Source organism: Amphibalanus amphitrite, unplaced genomic scaffold (assembly GCF_019059575.1).
Source record: "Amphibalanus amphitrite isolate SeventyFive unplaced genomic scaffold, NRLGWU_Aamphi_draft 000078F_arrow, whole genome shotgun sequence".
Lineage (NCBI taxonomy): Eukaryota > Metazoa > Arthropoda > Thecostraca > Balanomorpha > Balanidae > Amphibalanus > Amphibalanus amphitrite.
Window position 1 is genome coordinate 883,370 of NW_024881574.1, and position 19,022 is coordinate 902,391.

The window sequence follows — 19,022 nt, forward strand, 5'->3', positions numbered from 1 at the left end:
CTAACCCCGCTAAAAAGATAAAAATATAAATAATGTCTATTTACTACAGCATACTTCAGCAGGTAAAAAGTAAAAACAGACAGCCAGCTTTATACCGATGATATACCAAAAATCGACGCCCAATCAGACAGCTGTCTGACGCCGACGGCAAGCGAGGGTTCCCTGCCGAGCAGCGGCTGTCGATTAAACAACAGCTCTTCTGCCGGCGGCATCAATGGCTTAACTTCGGGCCATCGATTTCCTAAATATAAGCCCAGGATTTGGTCGCAGAAGCAGAAGCCAGGAAATGGTGTTCCACCGAGCGCGGCCTCGGGTACGACCGGGACTCGAGCAGGAAGGTCTGGCCATCTCTCTGATTCTCGGAAAGGTTTCTGGACGCTGCGGGAGATAAGTGATGCCCACTAGAGTGTATCGATAACCGAAATTTGCAAGGAAACTGGCATATTATTTGGCGCAAGGACATAAAAATAATATCTGGGCGCAACATTTTCCTCAAAACTCAAAATTGACTGACCCGGAACGGTTTTTGTAAACCCCATTCCAACTGCTGCGGACGTAGGATGAAGCTTTAGTTCTCCCCTTTTGACGCTAGATGGCAGTGATTCCAGACTGTCTCTAACTTAATTTCAGACATCTGTAAACGTAAAAAAAGCCATTCGGATTAAATTATGCACATTTTTTACATCATTGGTGTTGGTATATTGCTGTTTTTTCCATTGCAAACGCATAGCTTTCCACACATTATCACACATAACACAATACACATTACCTATGCATTAGCGCCCTGAGCTCTTAAACACGAACAAGTAAATAGCAGATTAGGCAACTATTAGCAACTGAGCTCCTGCCGCATCGTACTTTAAGGACTACATATAGCCGGTACAATTGTGTTACCAGCGACCAAATGTCAAAGTGGACACTGGTCAGGTGCTCGGTAACTGGTGACTGGTGAGCCAGTTTGCTTTCTGTCCTATATTACGACTAATTCACCATCATCCTTGCTTGCACTTCTCCGTGTTCCGGATTAACGGTCCGCCTAGCAGACAACCGATGGAAGTCAGCTTCGGAGTGACCATTTCAACAAATGTATGCTCTAGTCTGTCCCGTTGTGACTTGCCGTCAAAACAGTATGTCCCGGCGCTGAAATGCCGTCCCAGCGGTACAGCGGACTAGTCGTCAGTGGTTGATTGAACCGATTGAGCCTTGGTTGATTGAACCTTACATTGCCCTCTCCCTCTCGTGTTTTATCATCCCAGCATAGCCTGACTCAGACCATTGCAGCCATTATGGTGTCTTTTGACTGAGACGCTGCGGCACACAGCCGGTGCCCGATGGTCGACTTTATTCTGACATTGCCCTCTCCCCGCTAATTCATTTATTCATCATACCACGGCCCTAAAATGTTCTCGAATAGACTAACCCATAGGCTCTAACCAAGCATAACGAACAAAACCACTTAGCAGTCTCCGAACGTCTGCTGTTAAAATTAGTAGCCAGTAGGTGAAACCGAAACCGACGAGTGGCCACGTCAAGCGGTCCCTCAGTGCCCCAAAGGTGGTCACTTTCGGGGTAGAACTTGTCACAACTCAGCCTATCCTACCGGACTGGCGTGGGCTCCTCTCTTACCGCGCGGCGAAGACGGTGAATATCGTGCGCTGGTAGTATTACATACAGCTCGCATCCCAAATAAATAGTTACTGCCGGCGAAGGCCCAACCATTCACCGTACTATGGTGCAGGTCCGGTGACTTTCCCGCCGCCCGTGTCACCGCGACCAACGGCGGCGACAGTGCCGTCACCGGTCCCCTCGAGACCCGGCGATGCCGTCTGTATTTGTTTGTTTGTTTGTTTTGTTGGGTTAGGCTCTTTCGGTCCGACAAGCCCATTTCAGAGCCGGAAGGATGATAGGAATTAGGGGGTGACATTGGTCTGGGCAGGCACCCTAGTGAGTCGCCGGGGCTGAGCCCGTCCAGAGGACAGGCCACCCAGCCCCAAAGTACTCACTGCACCCGGCTACGGGGGTGCGCTCCCTCGGGAGCCGCGGTGCCGCTCCAAGGGAGCAGCCCGCATGAGATAAAGTTCCCTGTCCAGCCCGGAGGGGGTTTCGGCGTGGAGGAGAAGGATTTCAGTATCCTGAGGATGGAAGCACGGAACGGGTGCCGTCTGTACCGGAACAGCGCACTATCTGTACCCGAACAGGTGCGTCTATGTAGGTGGAATAGGCATACTACCAAACTGATCTGCCGCATGCGAGAGACGGCTACAGTCAACCAGGACTCGTGAGTCTGCGGTGTTTTAATACAGGATCACATGCAAGAGCCCGGTCACCGGCACAGATTGACTGTCAACCAGTCCGTGATATGACCCCTGCTGTAGCTAGCTCACGTTCGGGCCCTGCTCGGCGCACTTGCCGAGGCCAATGACGAGACCGACTTTTACGTCGGTCCTTCTCCGCCGCGCCAACCGAGTTAATAAAATACCTTTCACCATTGCTTTCATACATAATCCAGAATCCTATTATTTGACTCATGTGCCGTACACACTTTGCCTCTGGTGCCGCTCAGCCGTTTCAAGCGTCACAGGCACTAAATGAAGAGCTCTTTGCTAACTGACGGTGAACTGGGCTGGTGCGCGATAGGCACTGGTGTACGCAATGCACTTTAGTTTTTAGGGTATTTCTATTACTTTGCTCAAAGGTAATGGCCATTTGTGACCCAGACAAACATACAGTGATCATAGAACAGGAGACATGAGAACAGCACGAAAACATAGCGTAGGAGAAAAGTGCATAGATGCGGTTTGATACTGTTAATGATAATGATACAGATATGGGCATTCAAAGTCCATTCAAGCCTTCCAACGCATGTAACGCTCTCCTATACACACCAAGGTATAAGATAGGTTTCGATCTGCCCCAGACAGAACAGGGCCTAGGCCGAGAGCCGAGGGCAAAATAGGCACATGTGTAGCTAAAACTCCACACTCCCCGTGTGTTTTGTTATTCTATACTATGAAGTATGTCAAAGGAACCTCTAACTGTCATTTGAAGTTGTTAAACTAGACGTCTGAAACAAATTATTATGGGCAATTAAGGAAAACAAACGCTATTGAGTGAGTAAGATCAGCATCAGACACCACAAACTGTGTTAAAACGCCATGCCGACGCTAGCGCCACCTACAATTCTAGATGTCGCTAGTAGGTTATCCCATAGGAGCCCGTGTTACGGCGAGATGGTCTCAAAGAAGTGGGCGCGGACCAGAGAATACTGACCGCAGGACACCGATTTTGTGTTTTTCTTACTTACAAATATATAGCGCCACTTTATCTGACAGTTTCCTCTCAATCTGGAATAAAAACCCTCAAATCGATACACTCTAATGCCCACAGAACGCGCAGCCGGAAGGCACAGCTCAGACGGCTGGGAGAGCTGTCTTGTGGGATGGTGATGATCAAGGCCATACGCGACTCCAGTCCGAAACGAGGAAACCCTTGGCGAGGGCACATCGGATAAATGTTGAAAGTTTAAATGTAAAAATTCTGGAGCGTGCACTGGTTGATTTGTCGTATGAACGGTCTGATACGAAAACAGATCAAACTACATACCTAAATTCATACAGAAAGTTAAAAAGTTTGCTTAGATACTACGCTATGGCGCTAGTTGACCAAATTGCAGTTCTAATAAGTGCCTTTCCAATCCATCGATTTAGCTAGAGTTCAATCATTATGGGTAGTTCCATTGCAATTATTCTAATATTTTTAACATGCTTTAGATGCACTATTCCGGTTCGATGAAAGCTGCCAATGAAATACTGAGGACTGGGGTCAATGCTTGCTTGGATACAAACGCTCTGCCAAGACAACTAGAGACGCATTCGAAATGGACGAAATCATAGCTATAAATGAGCGGCACACACTTTCGCCTCTTATCTACTTTATCGACAACGGACCAAATCAAAATTTCCTTGAAGTTATATGGATTCATGGTCTTGCATGTTTCACTCTGGGAATTTGGGCAGTTTATCGACAGTGATCTTCTCCACCACCTCTGCGATCTCCAGCTGCGTCATGGTGCCGTCCACCTCCTGCACGTCCTGCTCCAGCAGCGCCAGCGCTCCCTGCAGCTCGGCCTGGCGCCGCGCCACTGTCACCCCCACCCGGCGCGGATCGTCGTCCGGGTGGCGCCGCAGGCGATGTCTGACCTCTACCGGCAGGTGGAGGTCCTCGGTCAGCGTCACCACCAGGCCAGAGGCGGGCTCGTAGCGGCGCGAGGTCAGCCGCGCCACGGCCACCTTCTCCGGCACGTTGAGGTAGATGACGCGGTTGGGGAAGACGTCTGACTCGCTGAGGTGTTCGGCCTGCGCGCTGTCGCGAGGGAACCCGTGCAGCACCCAGCCCTGCGAGCGGCAGTCGTCCTCGGAGAGGCGCTGTCGCACCAGGGAGAGGATCAGCTCCTCGGGCGGCGTCATGTTGCTGGCCAGGAAGTCGGTGATGGCCAGTCCCTCGGCGGTGCCGGCGCGGATCGCGGCGCGCACCAGGTCGCCGCAGCGCACGTTGATGAGACTGTGCTTGGCGGCGATGCGGGCCGCCTGTGTGCGCCTTCCCGAGCCGGGGACGCCCAGTAGAAGGACACGCAGCACAAGTGGGGCGTTCTCGCGGCCGCGGCTGTGCACAAACTGCAGCACCTGGTTCCGCAGGCCCTCCCCGCGGTAGAAGACGCGCGCTAGTGGACCGCAGTCGGCGAGCATCCCGCGCACCCGTCGTGCAAACTGCTTCGCCTCGGCGTCAGCTCCGCGGGGTAGCTGAAACCTGGCCGGTTCGGGTCTCTTCACAGCCGCCTCTGAGATGAAGACGACGTGGCTCGGCAGCACGCCGGCCATCTGAAGCTGTAGCATCTCATCTCGACACTGAGGTACTCCCGTCAGGATCCAGCCATCCCGCAAGCAGTCGTCCTGTTTCACCCGCCGCGCTACGATCTCTGCAAGAAGCTTCGGCGTCACGTTTCCTCCGGAGTCTTGTAGACGTTCCTTCAGATCTGCATGACTCTCTGTGACGCCGTAAACGGTCTCGTGACGCGAGAGAACCATGGCATCCGTTTGGATGTTGAGGTCCATGGCCAGATTCATAGCCTCATCCTGATCGTAGCTATTGATCAGGATTCGAGGCACTTCTGAATTTCGATTCTCACGTCTGAGGAAGTCGACGAGACAGGCGAGCGGATCGGAGGGCATCGCAGTCAGCACCTCTTCGTACATGCGCTCAATCAGATGATGCACATGATGTCTGTCTAGGTAGTCGACGTACTTCTGAGGGATCTTCAGCGGTCTTTGCGTGTGGTCAGTCATGATCGTTTTCTATTTGACTATTTTTGTGAACCGAATAAGATTTGAATCTCGGACATCGAGGTTTTGTTGCTTTTACTATTCAAATGCAAGTAACGCAAAGAAAAAATGCGAAGAACAAGTTACGATGAAAATCATATATGAATTACACGATCAAGTTTCAGCTGGTTAAATCATTCAAATGATGCTAATTTGGACCAAGAAAACTTTGCACTTGTTTACAAGCTTGTGACAGACGAGTGGACTTATGCAAGCGTTACGACACCTCAAGAACAAAAACAATCACAAACAGCTCCAGCCATGCTTTCACTCAGTCTCCGTTGTTCTCCAAAGGTCCTTGGTATTCATGGTATTCATCGTCATCATCGTCTTCATTGCGTTTTGTATGTTGGTGAGATACTTGAATTCCTGATGCTCTCTGAAAAAAAAACGTGAGCTTTTTCTCGGTACACTTTTGGAGTTTGTTTTTTTTTCGAAAGAAGTAGGAGGTCGCTCTTCTGAGCGTTAATTCTATTGTCTAGATATAAAGAAGAATATATTTTTCTACTTAAATTCAAAGGGTACATCAAATTAAGATTCTTTTTTTTTCAAAACAGCCTACTCATTGGAATTTCAAATACAACCATCACACTCAAGAAGCAAACGCTACCCCAGTAATAATCTAAAGCAAGCGTCGTCCGTTTATCGTAGTTCCGGTGCCAGAATATCTCCCCGGTCGCCGTCCGCAGTCCTCATACCGCCTGCTTACACATTCAGGACGTCTGGGTCGAGCTGAGCCGCCGCCTCGAGCATCTATCTCCTCAAAATCAGCGAGCCATACGGGTCGGCCTCTCTCAGGGAGATGCTCCAGCCCCCGAGCCCGGCTCCCACTTGGCCGAGCAGCGCTGTCGCTGCCTGCTGTAATTTACGGCGGAAGCGGTCCCAATGACACTGTTTTGAGCGGGGTCGAAGCAGCCAGCCACCAGGACTGCAGAAATGAACAGGATCACCTGCCACGCTGAGCCAATGACGTCACTAATACCATTGCTATATTAGGCATGACATGGGGTAATGTGTCGCTAGCGGGTCGAGCTGATGGCGTCATCATACTGCTTGTTAACTAGAAGTACCTTGTCGAGCGGCGGCGTGGCTGGGTCTTATAGTTGATATGTAAATAGTGGGGTGGTGGTTTAACCCTCGCATGTGTAGGGGGGGGGGGTCGGATGGACCCCCCCCCATGGTTTTTCGCGAATAACTCGCGTAAAAAGCGGCCGATCGCGACGAAACTTTCAGTACCCTCGCATTGATCAATTTTACACCTACCCTGAAAATTTCATGACCCTGACCCAAATGACCTTTGACCTGTGACCTCTTTTCCGAGACCATGTTTGGCCGGAATCGCGATTTAGCGTATGTCGGCTCGCACTAGCCGCGTGTTTGCAAGCTTTTCGTGGTTTCAAACGTTCAAACATGTGATTTGATGTTACTCCCGTGTGTGTCAAGGTCACCTGAAGGTCAGGTCAGGTCATTGACCTTTGGTGACCTCGGGTGACCTCGGGTCACTTTTTCGAGTTTTACATGTTTCTAGGCTAGTTTTTGGAGCTGAATTCGAATTTAGCAACCATTTGAACATTTACGAAGTAGTTTTGGTGACTTCGTAACATGTTACGAAGCTGTCAGAGGCGGTTGACACGTACTACGAATACCCGTCACGACGCCTACTGGTTGACCTGACCTGACATGACCCGACCTGGTCTAAATGCTTCAAGACATCATCTGTGATCAAAACTAACACGATATTCGTGATCAGCACCCCGAAAAACCCCTTAGCCGCCACACTTTACGACTTTCTAACAGGTCCCGATTTTCCCGACTTTGGGTCATTGACCTGACCTGGAAGGTCAACCAATGACCTAGGACCTTAAAATTGGGTATCATCGGCTTCCTCTCGTCACGGGCAACACGCTCGTTTTTTCCGCGAAGCTCTAGCTCAATCAGGGGCCAAACGGCAAGGGGGGGGTCCAACCGACCCCCCCCCCCCCTACACATTAGAAGCTGGAAAACGCCGCACACATGCGAGGGTTAATCCAGTGCTCCTTGTGCTTAGCCACAAACGAGTCACGTTTCATAAGATATACGGACCAACGCTGGTTTCTTTCTCAGGTCACCCAGTCAGAGGTCAATGAAGCTAGTCAAGGACCCAAAGGTCGTATTACGGTTTCGGGTCAGAAAAAAAACATCGGAGTCGTCACAGAACATCGGTCATACTCAGACCAGTCGAATGGCATATTTTTTTTAGGTCGACTCACCTAAAGTCAGGCTCAGGTTAAAGCTGACCAGGTCAAGAATTCGTTCGAGGGGGGTCACGCTGCATGTAATTCAATTTGGTTGTACGTTGCTGAGGAGCAGGAGCATCTTAAGGAGCAGGAGCATCCTAAGTGGGCAATAATAATCTGTTGGAGGGAAGACTAAAAACAAACGGAGGAAAAATTGCTTACGAACACACATGCAAATATACCTTCGCAATTCACATTCCTGTTTTATTTTCTTCTGCGACAGTTGCTCCATATCTTCACTGACCACCGTATCGTCGTTGCCTGAAGCATGCATTTGCTACGTTGCATGCAATTTGCTCTATACTGGCGCTCTATCAGCGGTGGATCCTCTGAAATTCTAAGCAGTCCAATTAACTCACGCAGATCTGCCAAATGGGTCAAATAATCATCAGTTGCAGCTCCGCCGATCCTAACCCAGTACTGCCGTCTAATTTGGAGCGGCGCCAGGTTTGTGCTCGCCCTCAGCTTTTAGCCGGCGGGGTGAGTTTCGTACCGAGTTATCCAGCAGCTCACCGCTTGGCCCGGCTCCAGAAAACGGTGGTGGTAGTTAGGGGCGATTTTATCTCCTGCCTCCACTCCCGGTTTGATTTTCCGCGCGCGTGGTTGACTGCGTGCGTTGGGCTGGCCGAAAACACGGCCGCCGCTCGAAATCGATGCGCGGGCGGGAATTTATGATTTTCTGATCGGGTGGGCAGGAGCGGCATGGATTTTCGCGACGTGATATTTTGCGGGCTGTTTCCAATCAGCAGCGGTGTAAACTGGATGTTTTCGAAAGGTCGCGTGAATTCTTCAGAGGCGCCTCCACCTCATCCTGCTGATGCTTCTGTATAAAGGTCTGCTCTCAGTAGAATATGGAACGTTAGGTGCTTCATAATTATTTGTCTAAAGTGTCTTTGAGTAGAAGGTATAGGTTGCGCAATACGATATTGCATGCTTAACACGCGCACTGCAGGGGGGGTTGTTTTCAACCCCCCTGTGGTTTTTCGCAAATCGCGAGAAAACGGCGGCGCGCAGCGCCGCCAAATTTTGCATACCTGTTCTCCCAACTTTTGCACACCTTGAGTAAAAATTTTGACCCCAGGTGACCTATGGTCAGGTCACCAGGTCAGGTCAAGTGATCCTACCTCGAAACGTAAATTTCGAAGTTTGCAATCCCACCAAGCCCACAGTTGTTGAGATATGATCTTGAAACCCACAGGAAATAGTAAAGTCATCACGAGCTACAACTTCTATATCTCGGAATTTTTATATCGATGACCTAAGGTCAGGTCATTTTTGCGACCGGCCCATTATAAGTCAATGGGAGAAATTTCAACTTACTCTGAATGCCATCCTATGACTTCAATACGCTGAGGATCATAGTATTACAGGTCCCTGTTGGTGATTTCACCGAAACATATCACTTATGACCTTTGGAAGGTGATCTCCAGGTCATCTTAGGTCACCTGAGGTCACCAGCGGTTTTTCTTCAATAACTTGAGATTGAATAGAGATAGAGACTCCGTTCGACGTTTATCGTGTTTTTTTTTTTCTCGTCAATGCGGATCGAATGATATGCAACATGACCTATTTCGGTCAGGACATGACCTTGACCTGAGGTCAAGTTTTCAACTTGACCTTTCGAGTTCATATTATATATCATTCGATGCGCCTTGACGAGCTAAGAACGATGGCGTTCGAATTGATCCTCTAGCGTGTGTGCAAGACAAGTTATTCAAGAAAAACTACCGCGAAATTCCTGTTGTGAAAATCGTAACATTTTGTCTTCGGTGACCTCTGGTGACCTCGTTTTTGACCTGAGACAAAAATGACCTAGTATTTCCTCTAAAGAGCATCTCCACCTATCTAACGCCGTTTACCGTTTGTCGCTACGTTGCGCCGTTTTTGAGATCTCAGGGGGGGTTGTTTTCAACCCCCCCCCCCCCCTGCAGTTCGTGTTCGGCTCAGACCCGCTGCAGTGCGCGTGTTAAAGTGTGATAAGAAATGACACCATTGTTGCTGTGTTGAGATGAATTACAGGTTAGTTTTTTAAGGTCACAATTTTTTATTAAAGGTAGGCATTTTTGGCGTACTGCCTCTTGATTTCCGCAGCCATTCCTCTGAAGCTCCCTCATTCACGCTCAGTTGTTTGTCTATTCATATATTCATGGGTGCCGTCTTGGGCGATCGCCTCAAATAAACTCTCACGTTGTCGCTCGACATTTCAGGGCGCCAAGAGCGGCCGGCATAGAGCGAGGCAGATGGCAATGAGCACTGAGCAGTCTGATAAAGGTGACAAAGACGTGTAACACTTTCATAATTATCGTTGTCGCCAGACAACGTTGCCGATAATACAGCTGTTGAGAAAGAAGTCTTGTTATTGAAATTTGATCCTTGCTTCTGTCGAAGAGGGGTTGACATAGGCGGCGGAACGGGGAGGGCACCGGGGCACCGTGCCCCTCTTTGATTTTGACATTTTAACATTAGCCCTATGGTCGTTGCATGGAAAGAATGGGACCAAAAGTCGGCAGTGCCCCCCCCCCCCCTCCCCCTTAATTGAAGGTGTTCCGCCAGTACTGGGGATTGACAGCGAATAACGCTTAGACATGGTGCAAATAGCATTTACCTCAACGACAGCAAGTGATGAGACACTTCGCGCACAGTAATAATTGAACTTACCTCTAATAAGCGAGGCTACGGTTGTAAACTAGTCATGTTAACTTATCATTATGTTATAAAACATAAACAAATTATACACGCAAAGCATGACCGCGCATTTATTCGTATGATCGAGTAAAAGATGAATCGTGTGACACGGGTAATTGATCGTGGTATCGTATATTTGACTTCGAGGCCCATCAGTGTAACTCAATGAGGTCTGTGCGCTGAACATGTGGACTGGAGCGACCGCCATTCGCCACCTCACGAGCCATGCACCGGTACAGTGTTTTGTCTCTGGTGCCGGCGAAACCCCGTCTTGATGCAGTTTCGGCGTCAGACACGTTAGATTCAGCATCATAAATCATTTGAGAATGCGTGAGAGCTTCCGCGCCAATAAAACTGATCCAGATTTATATTGAGTCTGGAATTGGCAATAAGCCGGTCACGATCGAGCTATGTAAGGTGAAATGATGCTGTTTAATAACACACGAAATGCCCTGCCGTTGCCGAACAAAAGCATTGAAGGGCCAAAGTTTGGTGGTTCATGGACTTTATTTTCGGCTTTATTTATGCATACCATTGGCCGGTTTGTGAATGCTAGACGGAGAACGAGCGTGCAGATATCTGATAAATTTGTTTTGTTCTAGTATTCATATAAGTTTCGGTACCAAATGCTGGACCTAATTGCTGTTTTAGGACCATTCAAAAAAGTTTTTGGTAACCTCTCCTGCAAGCCCTAAAAATGATAATGCTGATCCCAGGAACTCGGCAACTTTAGACTCGATTGAGTAAAAATGTGCTTTTAAAACGATTCAATATATAATAATATTTGCTCCTCCCCGTCCAGGAAATTATCAAAATATGCACGGAATATTACCAACATATTACCGAAATGTAGCACACCTTGAATACATTTTACCCCGATGTGAAGCATTGGAGCTGATACCACGCCAATATCCCACTCCCGCCCACCCACCCAAACTGCCTCCATTTTCGGTGGTCAATTTCGACATGCAGCGCATCGATGGCGAGGTTTCGTACTTTATATCCTCCATATCTTCATATAAACAATCTCGGACCATCATCTATGTCAGCCAGATTTGATTGAGATCGCCCAGTTTCGCCGAATAGCGAGTCTATTCTCGCTCGGTTGTCCCTCGAACGGTTTATTGGTGCTTCGGCCGCGAGATCAGACCACCCCAGGCAGACTGAGATGGTGTCGGCAGAAACACTGCCCCGGGGAATGCATCCAGCTATGAAAAGGTATATAATTAGGTGCAGGCATTAGCTTTTTTGTGTTCCCTTCCATGAACCTATAGATTGCAAAAGATATATGGCCAACTTTCGTCCAACGCTATGCAACTAAGGATGCTCATCAGTCATCATGTTTTGAAATTGATTTCCTAACCAAAAATCGTTCTAAAATAATTTTGACAATTCCATGCCCATTTCTCATCGTGCAATTGCATGTATCGGACATATTTTTTGGTGTCACCTCTCGTCAATAAAATTGTTTGCTTTCTTTACCAACACTAACTCTTTTCAGCAATTCTTTCCTTCGATGCCAGACTCCGGCTTATTTCCGACTCTGGTCACTTTTCTGCACTTAACCTTGATGGACCACCTATAACGGAGAAATCAAATGAGATGTAGGTACTCGACGTCTCTTTGAGAGATGCCAATTCAGAACTATCATGACAGACGATATCTACATTGCCACCTACAACCCTCTGTGGATGGCCATTAAGCTTGGATAAAGGTAGTGTGCTGCTTGAGATAAGTGTTGAAATAAGAAACAGACTTGAAATAAGGAAACAGACTGGCAACGCATCGCTACTTTAGATGTAGACACTAGACAGGTAGGTATATATGTTGCTGGAATTAACTCCATTGTGGAACATGTCTAAATCGTTGGCCTTGTTGGAATTTGGAAACAAATTCCGTAATATCGACGTAGCATAATTATAAGCGACGATGTCAGCATAATAACTGACAAGACAAATAGTTTGAGCGATTCAAGCAAAGCTCTCCCAACCGCTGGACTTTGTGACCCAGCGTACTTGTTGAACTACTTAGAGAAGCGTCAAAAGCTAGTGGTGTGTATAGAATCTCGGCTAATGCATTCCACCCACCGTGGTTACTAATAAAGACAATATCTGGAAAGTTATGTAATGAATAGGTATAGTTTCCTCACTGTAAAGCTATAACATGCAAGGTGCATCTTAAAATTGTTGGTTATGTCAAGAAACAGACAGTCTGGAGAATCGATCTTATACTATTTTGGTGTGTCTGACGAAACTTATCCTCTAAATGGTTTCCATATGCCTTTAACTGAGAAATTCACCCAGAAACTCAGTATAGGCTAGATCACCAGGCAAAGTTCAGCGTCAAACAATTTCTGTTAGCTCATGCAATTTTATAATGGCATGAGTTGTTGCAAAGCTACAACATTGTGCAGCTAAAATGAAGCCTCGTATGTTTGAGGCTGCATCAGAGTTCCTGAGCCTTCTAGATCTTGGCGAGCTGTATTGATTAAAACATGCTATGAAACTTCTTGTTGAAAGGGCATACATTTCAGTTCATACTGATCGATCATTTGGACGTGTATATTTTTGGGACTTTCATAAATTTATGTGACAATTGTACGCTTAACCTGCGACCCGTGGGGGGGGGGGGGGCAAAGGGCCTCCTGTGTTTTTTCGAAGATACCTTACCTTACCTTACCTTACGGTAACGGGATTTTTTTTTAGGATGTAAGGCCTGTGGGACCCGATGTTGGCGAGCTCCTGGTGTCAAGCATAGCTCAGTCCGTGTCGTGGAGATAACTGAGAAACGGCTGCGAATTTTGACTGGAAACTTTCAGTACCTCTCCGGACATCAATTTTACACAACTCGTGTAATCGTGCCTGTGAACGCGTCGTGTGCACCCAGCTGATGGACTATCTAACCGGCCATCATATCCTCTGTGCGCAGCAGTACGGGTTCCGCCCCGGCCAATCCACGGAGGCGGCCCTGCTCGATGCTGTCGGTCACATCACCGATAACATCGACGGAGGGCGCGTGACATCACTCGTCACCGCTGACACCTCCAAGGCGTTTGACAGCGTCGAGCATGGTCGCCTCTTGGAGAAGCTGGGGTGGTACGGTATTGATGACCGGTGGTTCCGTGCATGGCTTTCCGACCGCACGCAGTCAGTTAGAGGTGGATCGGGTGCTGAGCTGCCGGTGACGCATGGGGTGGTGCAGGGCAGCATAATGGGCCCAGTGTTGTTCCTGGTGTTCTCCAATGACTTGTCACAACACGTGCCGCATGGGAGGCTTGTTATGTACGCTGACGATGCCCAGTTTATAGATTCAGACTCGCCAAGAAACCTGTCAGAGCTTAAATGCCGCGTAGAACAAACCCTGTCTGTAGCTCTCTGCTGGTTCACGCAAAATAGGCTAAAGATAAACCCTTCGAAGACCGAACTGCTTATCTTGAGATCCTCACGCCAAAATGATAATGTCAACTTCACCGTCAAATTCGGCGAGTCGGAAGTCGTGCCTGTGCAGTCGGTGAGGGTCCTAGGCGTCAACATCGACTCGTGCCTGACGTGGGAGCAGCATGTGGCTGCGATCACTCGCCGATGTTACTGCGTTCTGATAGGGCTGGCCAGAATGCAGCGTCGTGTGCCGCGTGAGACAAAGCAGCTGTTGGTCGAGGCACTGGTATTCCCTCATCTGCAGTACTGCATGTGCGTGTGGGGAAGCTGCACAAAGACCCAAAAGCACAGACTTCAGAGGTGCATGAATTTTGGCGCCCGCATTGTCACTGGTCTTGGCTATCGTGAACACATTTCCGGGACACTGCGAGAGCTTGGATGGCGGGTGATCGAGGACATGATAACTGAGCGTGACCTGTGCGTCATGTACAACCTGAACCATGTCGAGAGCGCCCCTGAGCTTCTCCGCTCACGCATCACCCACCGCTCTGATGTGTCTGTGCGTGAAACGAGAGCGACACGTGACGGCGAGCTGGAGGTGCCGCGGGCCCGCACAGAGTTTGCCCGTCGGTCGTTCTTCAATCGGGCGGTGAGAGCGTGGAATAGGCTACCGCTGAGTGCGAGAAACGCGTCTTCTCTTCCTGTCTTTAAAAAGTGTATCGCAGATGCCTTTTAAAGGGTGATGCAAATGTGGATTGATAGGAAAATGCTTTTACTTGTGCTACATGACGTGGAACGCTGAAAACCCATTTTATGGATGTATTCCTAAATATATGATATGATATGATATGACAACTCCTAACATATAGGTCCCAGGTCATCTAAGGTCACGAGCTATAGAGGTCAGACTGAGGTCATGTTCGGCAACTTTTCGTCGAAAAAGTTGTTAACGAAGAAAAATCACAGAAACTCAGGGTTTTGACTTAGCGACTCAAAAATTGGACCGTAGGAATAAAAAGTACCTACGGCAAACAACATGGCTATCTCGAAATTTCCAAAATATAAAAATGTCTAGATCTAGGGATTTTCTTATCAGCATCTTGCTGACTGAATATGATCCTTTACGTGACTAAAGTCACTTTGCGTAAAAAATTGGCTTCCGTTGTAAGCCGGTAGAATTTGACCTTATTTTACCTACCTGTGACGTCATAGGTCCAAGAAAAATGGTCAAGGAGGTTTCTGTGGTTGCATATGTATGACATGTCTTCATAAAGACTCGAATATTCACAATTTAACATGCCTTTCCTTACGATTCAACAAAGTGTTTTCTAATTGGTCGAGGCTGACCCCTGGTGTGACGTCACAGGTCATCATCCACTCAGGTGACTATCTATCCACATGCCAGATCTATCATATACATCATATCCAGACTCATTTTGAAAACTTAGATTTCATTTTTATGACCGACTTCTCGTCATTGCAAATTGGACTGATTTGACCTTGTTTGACCTACCTGTGACGTCACAAGTCAAATACCAAGGTCATCGATATCCTATCTTGTGCATCTCGATGAGCTCTTTCGATTGCCGTTTGAATTTTTCCGATCCGGCTATTGGTTCCGGAGATATGACGGGGAGGTCCTTTGCCCCCCCCCCCCCCCCCCCACCCCAACAGGACGTGGAACCTGCCAGACCTCAACGGGGCGCGGCTTAACACTCGCCCCGTTGGGGGGGGGGGCAAATATGCCCCCTTTGGTCTATCCTGAATAACAAGAAAACGGCGGCGCACAGCGCCACCAAATTTTCAGCACATTCCTGGGCATTAATTTGACAACTTCACACAAAATTTCAAGTCTTAAGTCACCTTAGGTCAGGAGTTATTGAGGTCAAACTGAGGTAATCTTCGAGCACAAATGAGCAAAATACATGAAATCTTGAATACCAAATTTTAGCTTAATACCTCCTTTTTTGGCCAACTTATAGCGAAATATAATGTTCAAAATGGAATGCGTCAAATGTTTAAACTCAATTGTTAGCAATTCTAGACCACAAAGTGCAAAGCAAAGACCATCATTAGACTCCCGTGACGAGCTGCACCAAGTCAATACACATTCTATGCAAAAATATCAAGTTTGAAATTTGACCTGATCTTGACCAGAGCTTCACCAGAACATAACCTAAACTGGCCCCAAAGGCTGCCTGACCCACATAATCGCATTTGTCATGTAAAATGGACCATGAGACATGCATCACATGTCTTAAGGCCACCACAGCTTTTAGCTATTCGTGGCTTGAACTCCCACTGAAGCTTCCAAATAGCCTGTCTGGTTGGCTTGAACAAGCCTCTCATATTCACAAGACTAGGGCGCTGTGACAGTTTCCACAAGCCTGGAGCCACTTTGACTGATAACGCTTCTTGGAATTCGTTTTCTTTGGCTTCAGTGGATCGGATATTTTTATTTATTGCTATTTTTGTAAACTGAAGCAATGTTACTTGCGAATAAGTTGAGCGTAAAGAAGAATCACTCAGTTATATGATAGAATATCAACCTGACATTTACACGACAATTTCACGCCATGTCAGGCTATGGCCGCCTGAGTGATGGCAAATGAGTAAAGATGTCGCACAGCGCTTCCTCATTTGCGCTGCTCAGCGTCATTGTGCTTCTGTTTGTCCAGCGCAAATTAAAGCAAGAAAGACATGGGTAACACTTAAAGGTAGTGTGCCAGCTTTCTTGGACCGTATGGAGTTAATGGCCCAGATAAGGAGAACCGGATTTTTAGAACTTATCCATACCTTCAAAACTCATGGAAACGTCTTAAATTCTTCAAATTTTGAGTACCCCAGTGCGAAATTCGCCCCGACGGGTTGTCGGTCGTACCCCAACCACATTTCACACCACTATGAACAATAAATGCACACACTGAAATCGCTATTACCGATATGAACTAGCCTACCGGGCTACAGGCTGTACCGGCAGGACAGGACGCTGGGACGGAAGAAGGCAGGAGGCGGTGTTGCAATTTACATCCGCGACGCCCTGCACGCCACCCGTATCGACACACCAGCGCCCTCTGGACCGTCCCACACCGAGTCTATATGGCTCAGCGTCAAGTTAAACAAGCAGCGAGCTACCACCATAGGCTGCATATATCGACCACCATCTACCAGTTCCACTCAGGTTGAAGCTGACTACCTCCACATCGATGAGCAGCTACAGACCGTGATTACCGCCCACCCGACTCAGAGGATCGTACTGGCCGGAGACTTAAATTCCGATGCCGTCACGAACCCGGTCGGTCACCGTCGCCTCTCCGAGCTGGAGCAGCGCTTTGGACTTGGTAATGTTGTACGCCAGGCCACATTCTGTCGCGGTGACGTCCAGTCTATTCTGGACGTGATGCTGCTGTCACGAGAGTTGTGCGAGGCCAGCGTCCCACCACAGTGCACTGTCGAGAGTTGTCACTTTGTTAGCCACCACCGCCGTGTTGTTACCTGCCTGTTTGTACCGCGTGCAAAACGTATGCCGGTGTACCGGACAGGGCGCGACTGGAGGTCATTTGACAGGGAGGCATTTCTCACTGATGTCGAACATGTTGACTGGCACGCAACCGTCCCTAGAGATGTTTCCTGCGATTTACAGTGGGATGCATTTGAGGGGGCCGTGGGCCAGTTGTTGAACAAACATGTTCCAATGCGTAAGTTTAAGGTTCACAACCCCGTGCCTCCACCTGTCAGCCAGGATACGCAGGAGCTTATGGCTCAGCGCAGAGAGGCCCTCCTCAATCGTGACACTGACGCATATCAGAGGCTGAATGTGTTGACGAAGCGAGCAATTCGTAAGGATAGGAGAGATGACATCGCAGAACGTGTTCGTAATAGCCTCTGGTCTATTTAGGCAACTGAAGTCAGTTATTGCACCTAAGCGCGGTCCCTCAGTATCTCCTGTCAGCTTAACTGCCTCAGAGCTTAACAACTACTTCTGTTCCATAGGCAGGTCTACTCGTGACGCAGTGGTGACAGAGTTTGAACGTTCTGGTCGCCAGCCGCTGGATGTTAGGCTCCCTCGCATCCATACAGGGGCTCTACACATCATACCAGTCACGCTTGACCAGCTCCACAGAGTGATCCTTAGTATGCCGGATAGGGACACATGCGTGCCGGGTGACATACCAGTTAGGATTTTAAAGCTGTGTTTTAACCACATCGGCCGCCATTTACTACGAATCATCAATACTAGTCTAGTCACAGAGCACGTTCCCGCTAGCTGGAAGCGAGCGGTTGTTATCCCTCTCCATAAGAGAGGAGACCCGTCACTGACATCGAACTTTCGACCTATCACCAATGTGCCAACTGTGTGCAAACTCATTGAGAAGTTAGTTCATCATCAGATCAGTACTTACCTTGAACATCACTGCCTTTTTAGTCCGGAACAGCATGGTTTTATGTCAGATCATTCCACAACCACAGCTCTTTTATCCATGACTGACCAAATCCTGGACGGCATGGACCAGTCCCAGGTAACTCTTCTCGCACTAATCGACCTCAGCCGTTGTTTTGATGTCGTAGATCACGATACACTGCTGACTAGCCTAGAACAGCTCCAGATTTCAACCGGATGGATCAGGAGTTATCTGTCAGGCCACACACAGCGCGTACGGCTGGGAGACACTTTCTCGGACCCCCTACCCATTGACATCGGCACATTCCAGGGCTCCTGCCTTGGGCCCCTGTTATTCAACATCGTCAGCAACAACATCAGCTGCTATACATACCATCCACCATCAACGACTTCCACACCTTCTCAGTTCGTTATGCTGACGACACCCAGGTGGCCATCACGGGTCCTCGCAGCAGACTACCCGATCTGAAGCTGTCTCTGGAGAGCTTGTTAGACGTGCTGTGTACATGGTTTTCCCAGCACGGCATGATGGTGAACGCCAGCAAGACGGAGCTGCTCATGTGTGGCGACCGTCGCCAGCTGACTCAGATCGGAGAACCACCTCAGATCGAGTTTATGGGTCAAACACTTCCTCTGTCAAGCACAGTGAAGAACTTAGGAGTTGTCATGGACTCTGAACTTTCTTGGGAATCACATATCAACACCATCATCAACCGCTGTTTCGGCATTCTTATCGGTCTCATGCACATCAGACATATCATTCCACACTCTGTTTTACCTCGCCTTGTCGATTCTCTCGTTTTCTCACACATACGTTACTGTGCGCCCGTCTTCGGTAGCGCCAATCGCACGGCCATAGCCAGGCTGCAGAAGGTCTTCAACTTTTCAGCCCGAGTTATTTCCG

At 48.4% G+C, this 19,022-nt stretch overlaps 1 protein-coding gene across 1 annotated transcript; it reads right to left on the reverse strand.

The window, feature by feature from the left end:
* Positions 1-3,535: 3,535 nt before the first annotated feature.
* On the reverse strand, positions 3,536-5,716 carry LOC122379457 (adenylate kinase 8-like). The gene has a single exon (XM_043361698.1). It carries the CDS (start codon positions 5,340-5,342, stop codon positions 3,996-3,998), a length of 1,347 nt encoding a protein of 448 aa, XP_043217633.1. The 5' UTR covers positions 5,343-5,716; the 3' UTR covers positions 3,536-3,995.
* Positions 5,717-19,022: the final 13,306 nt, after the last annotated feature.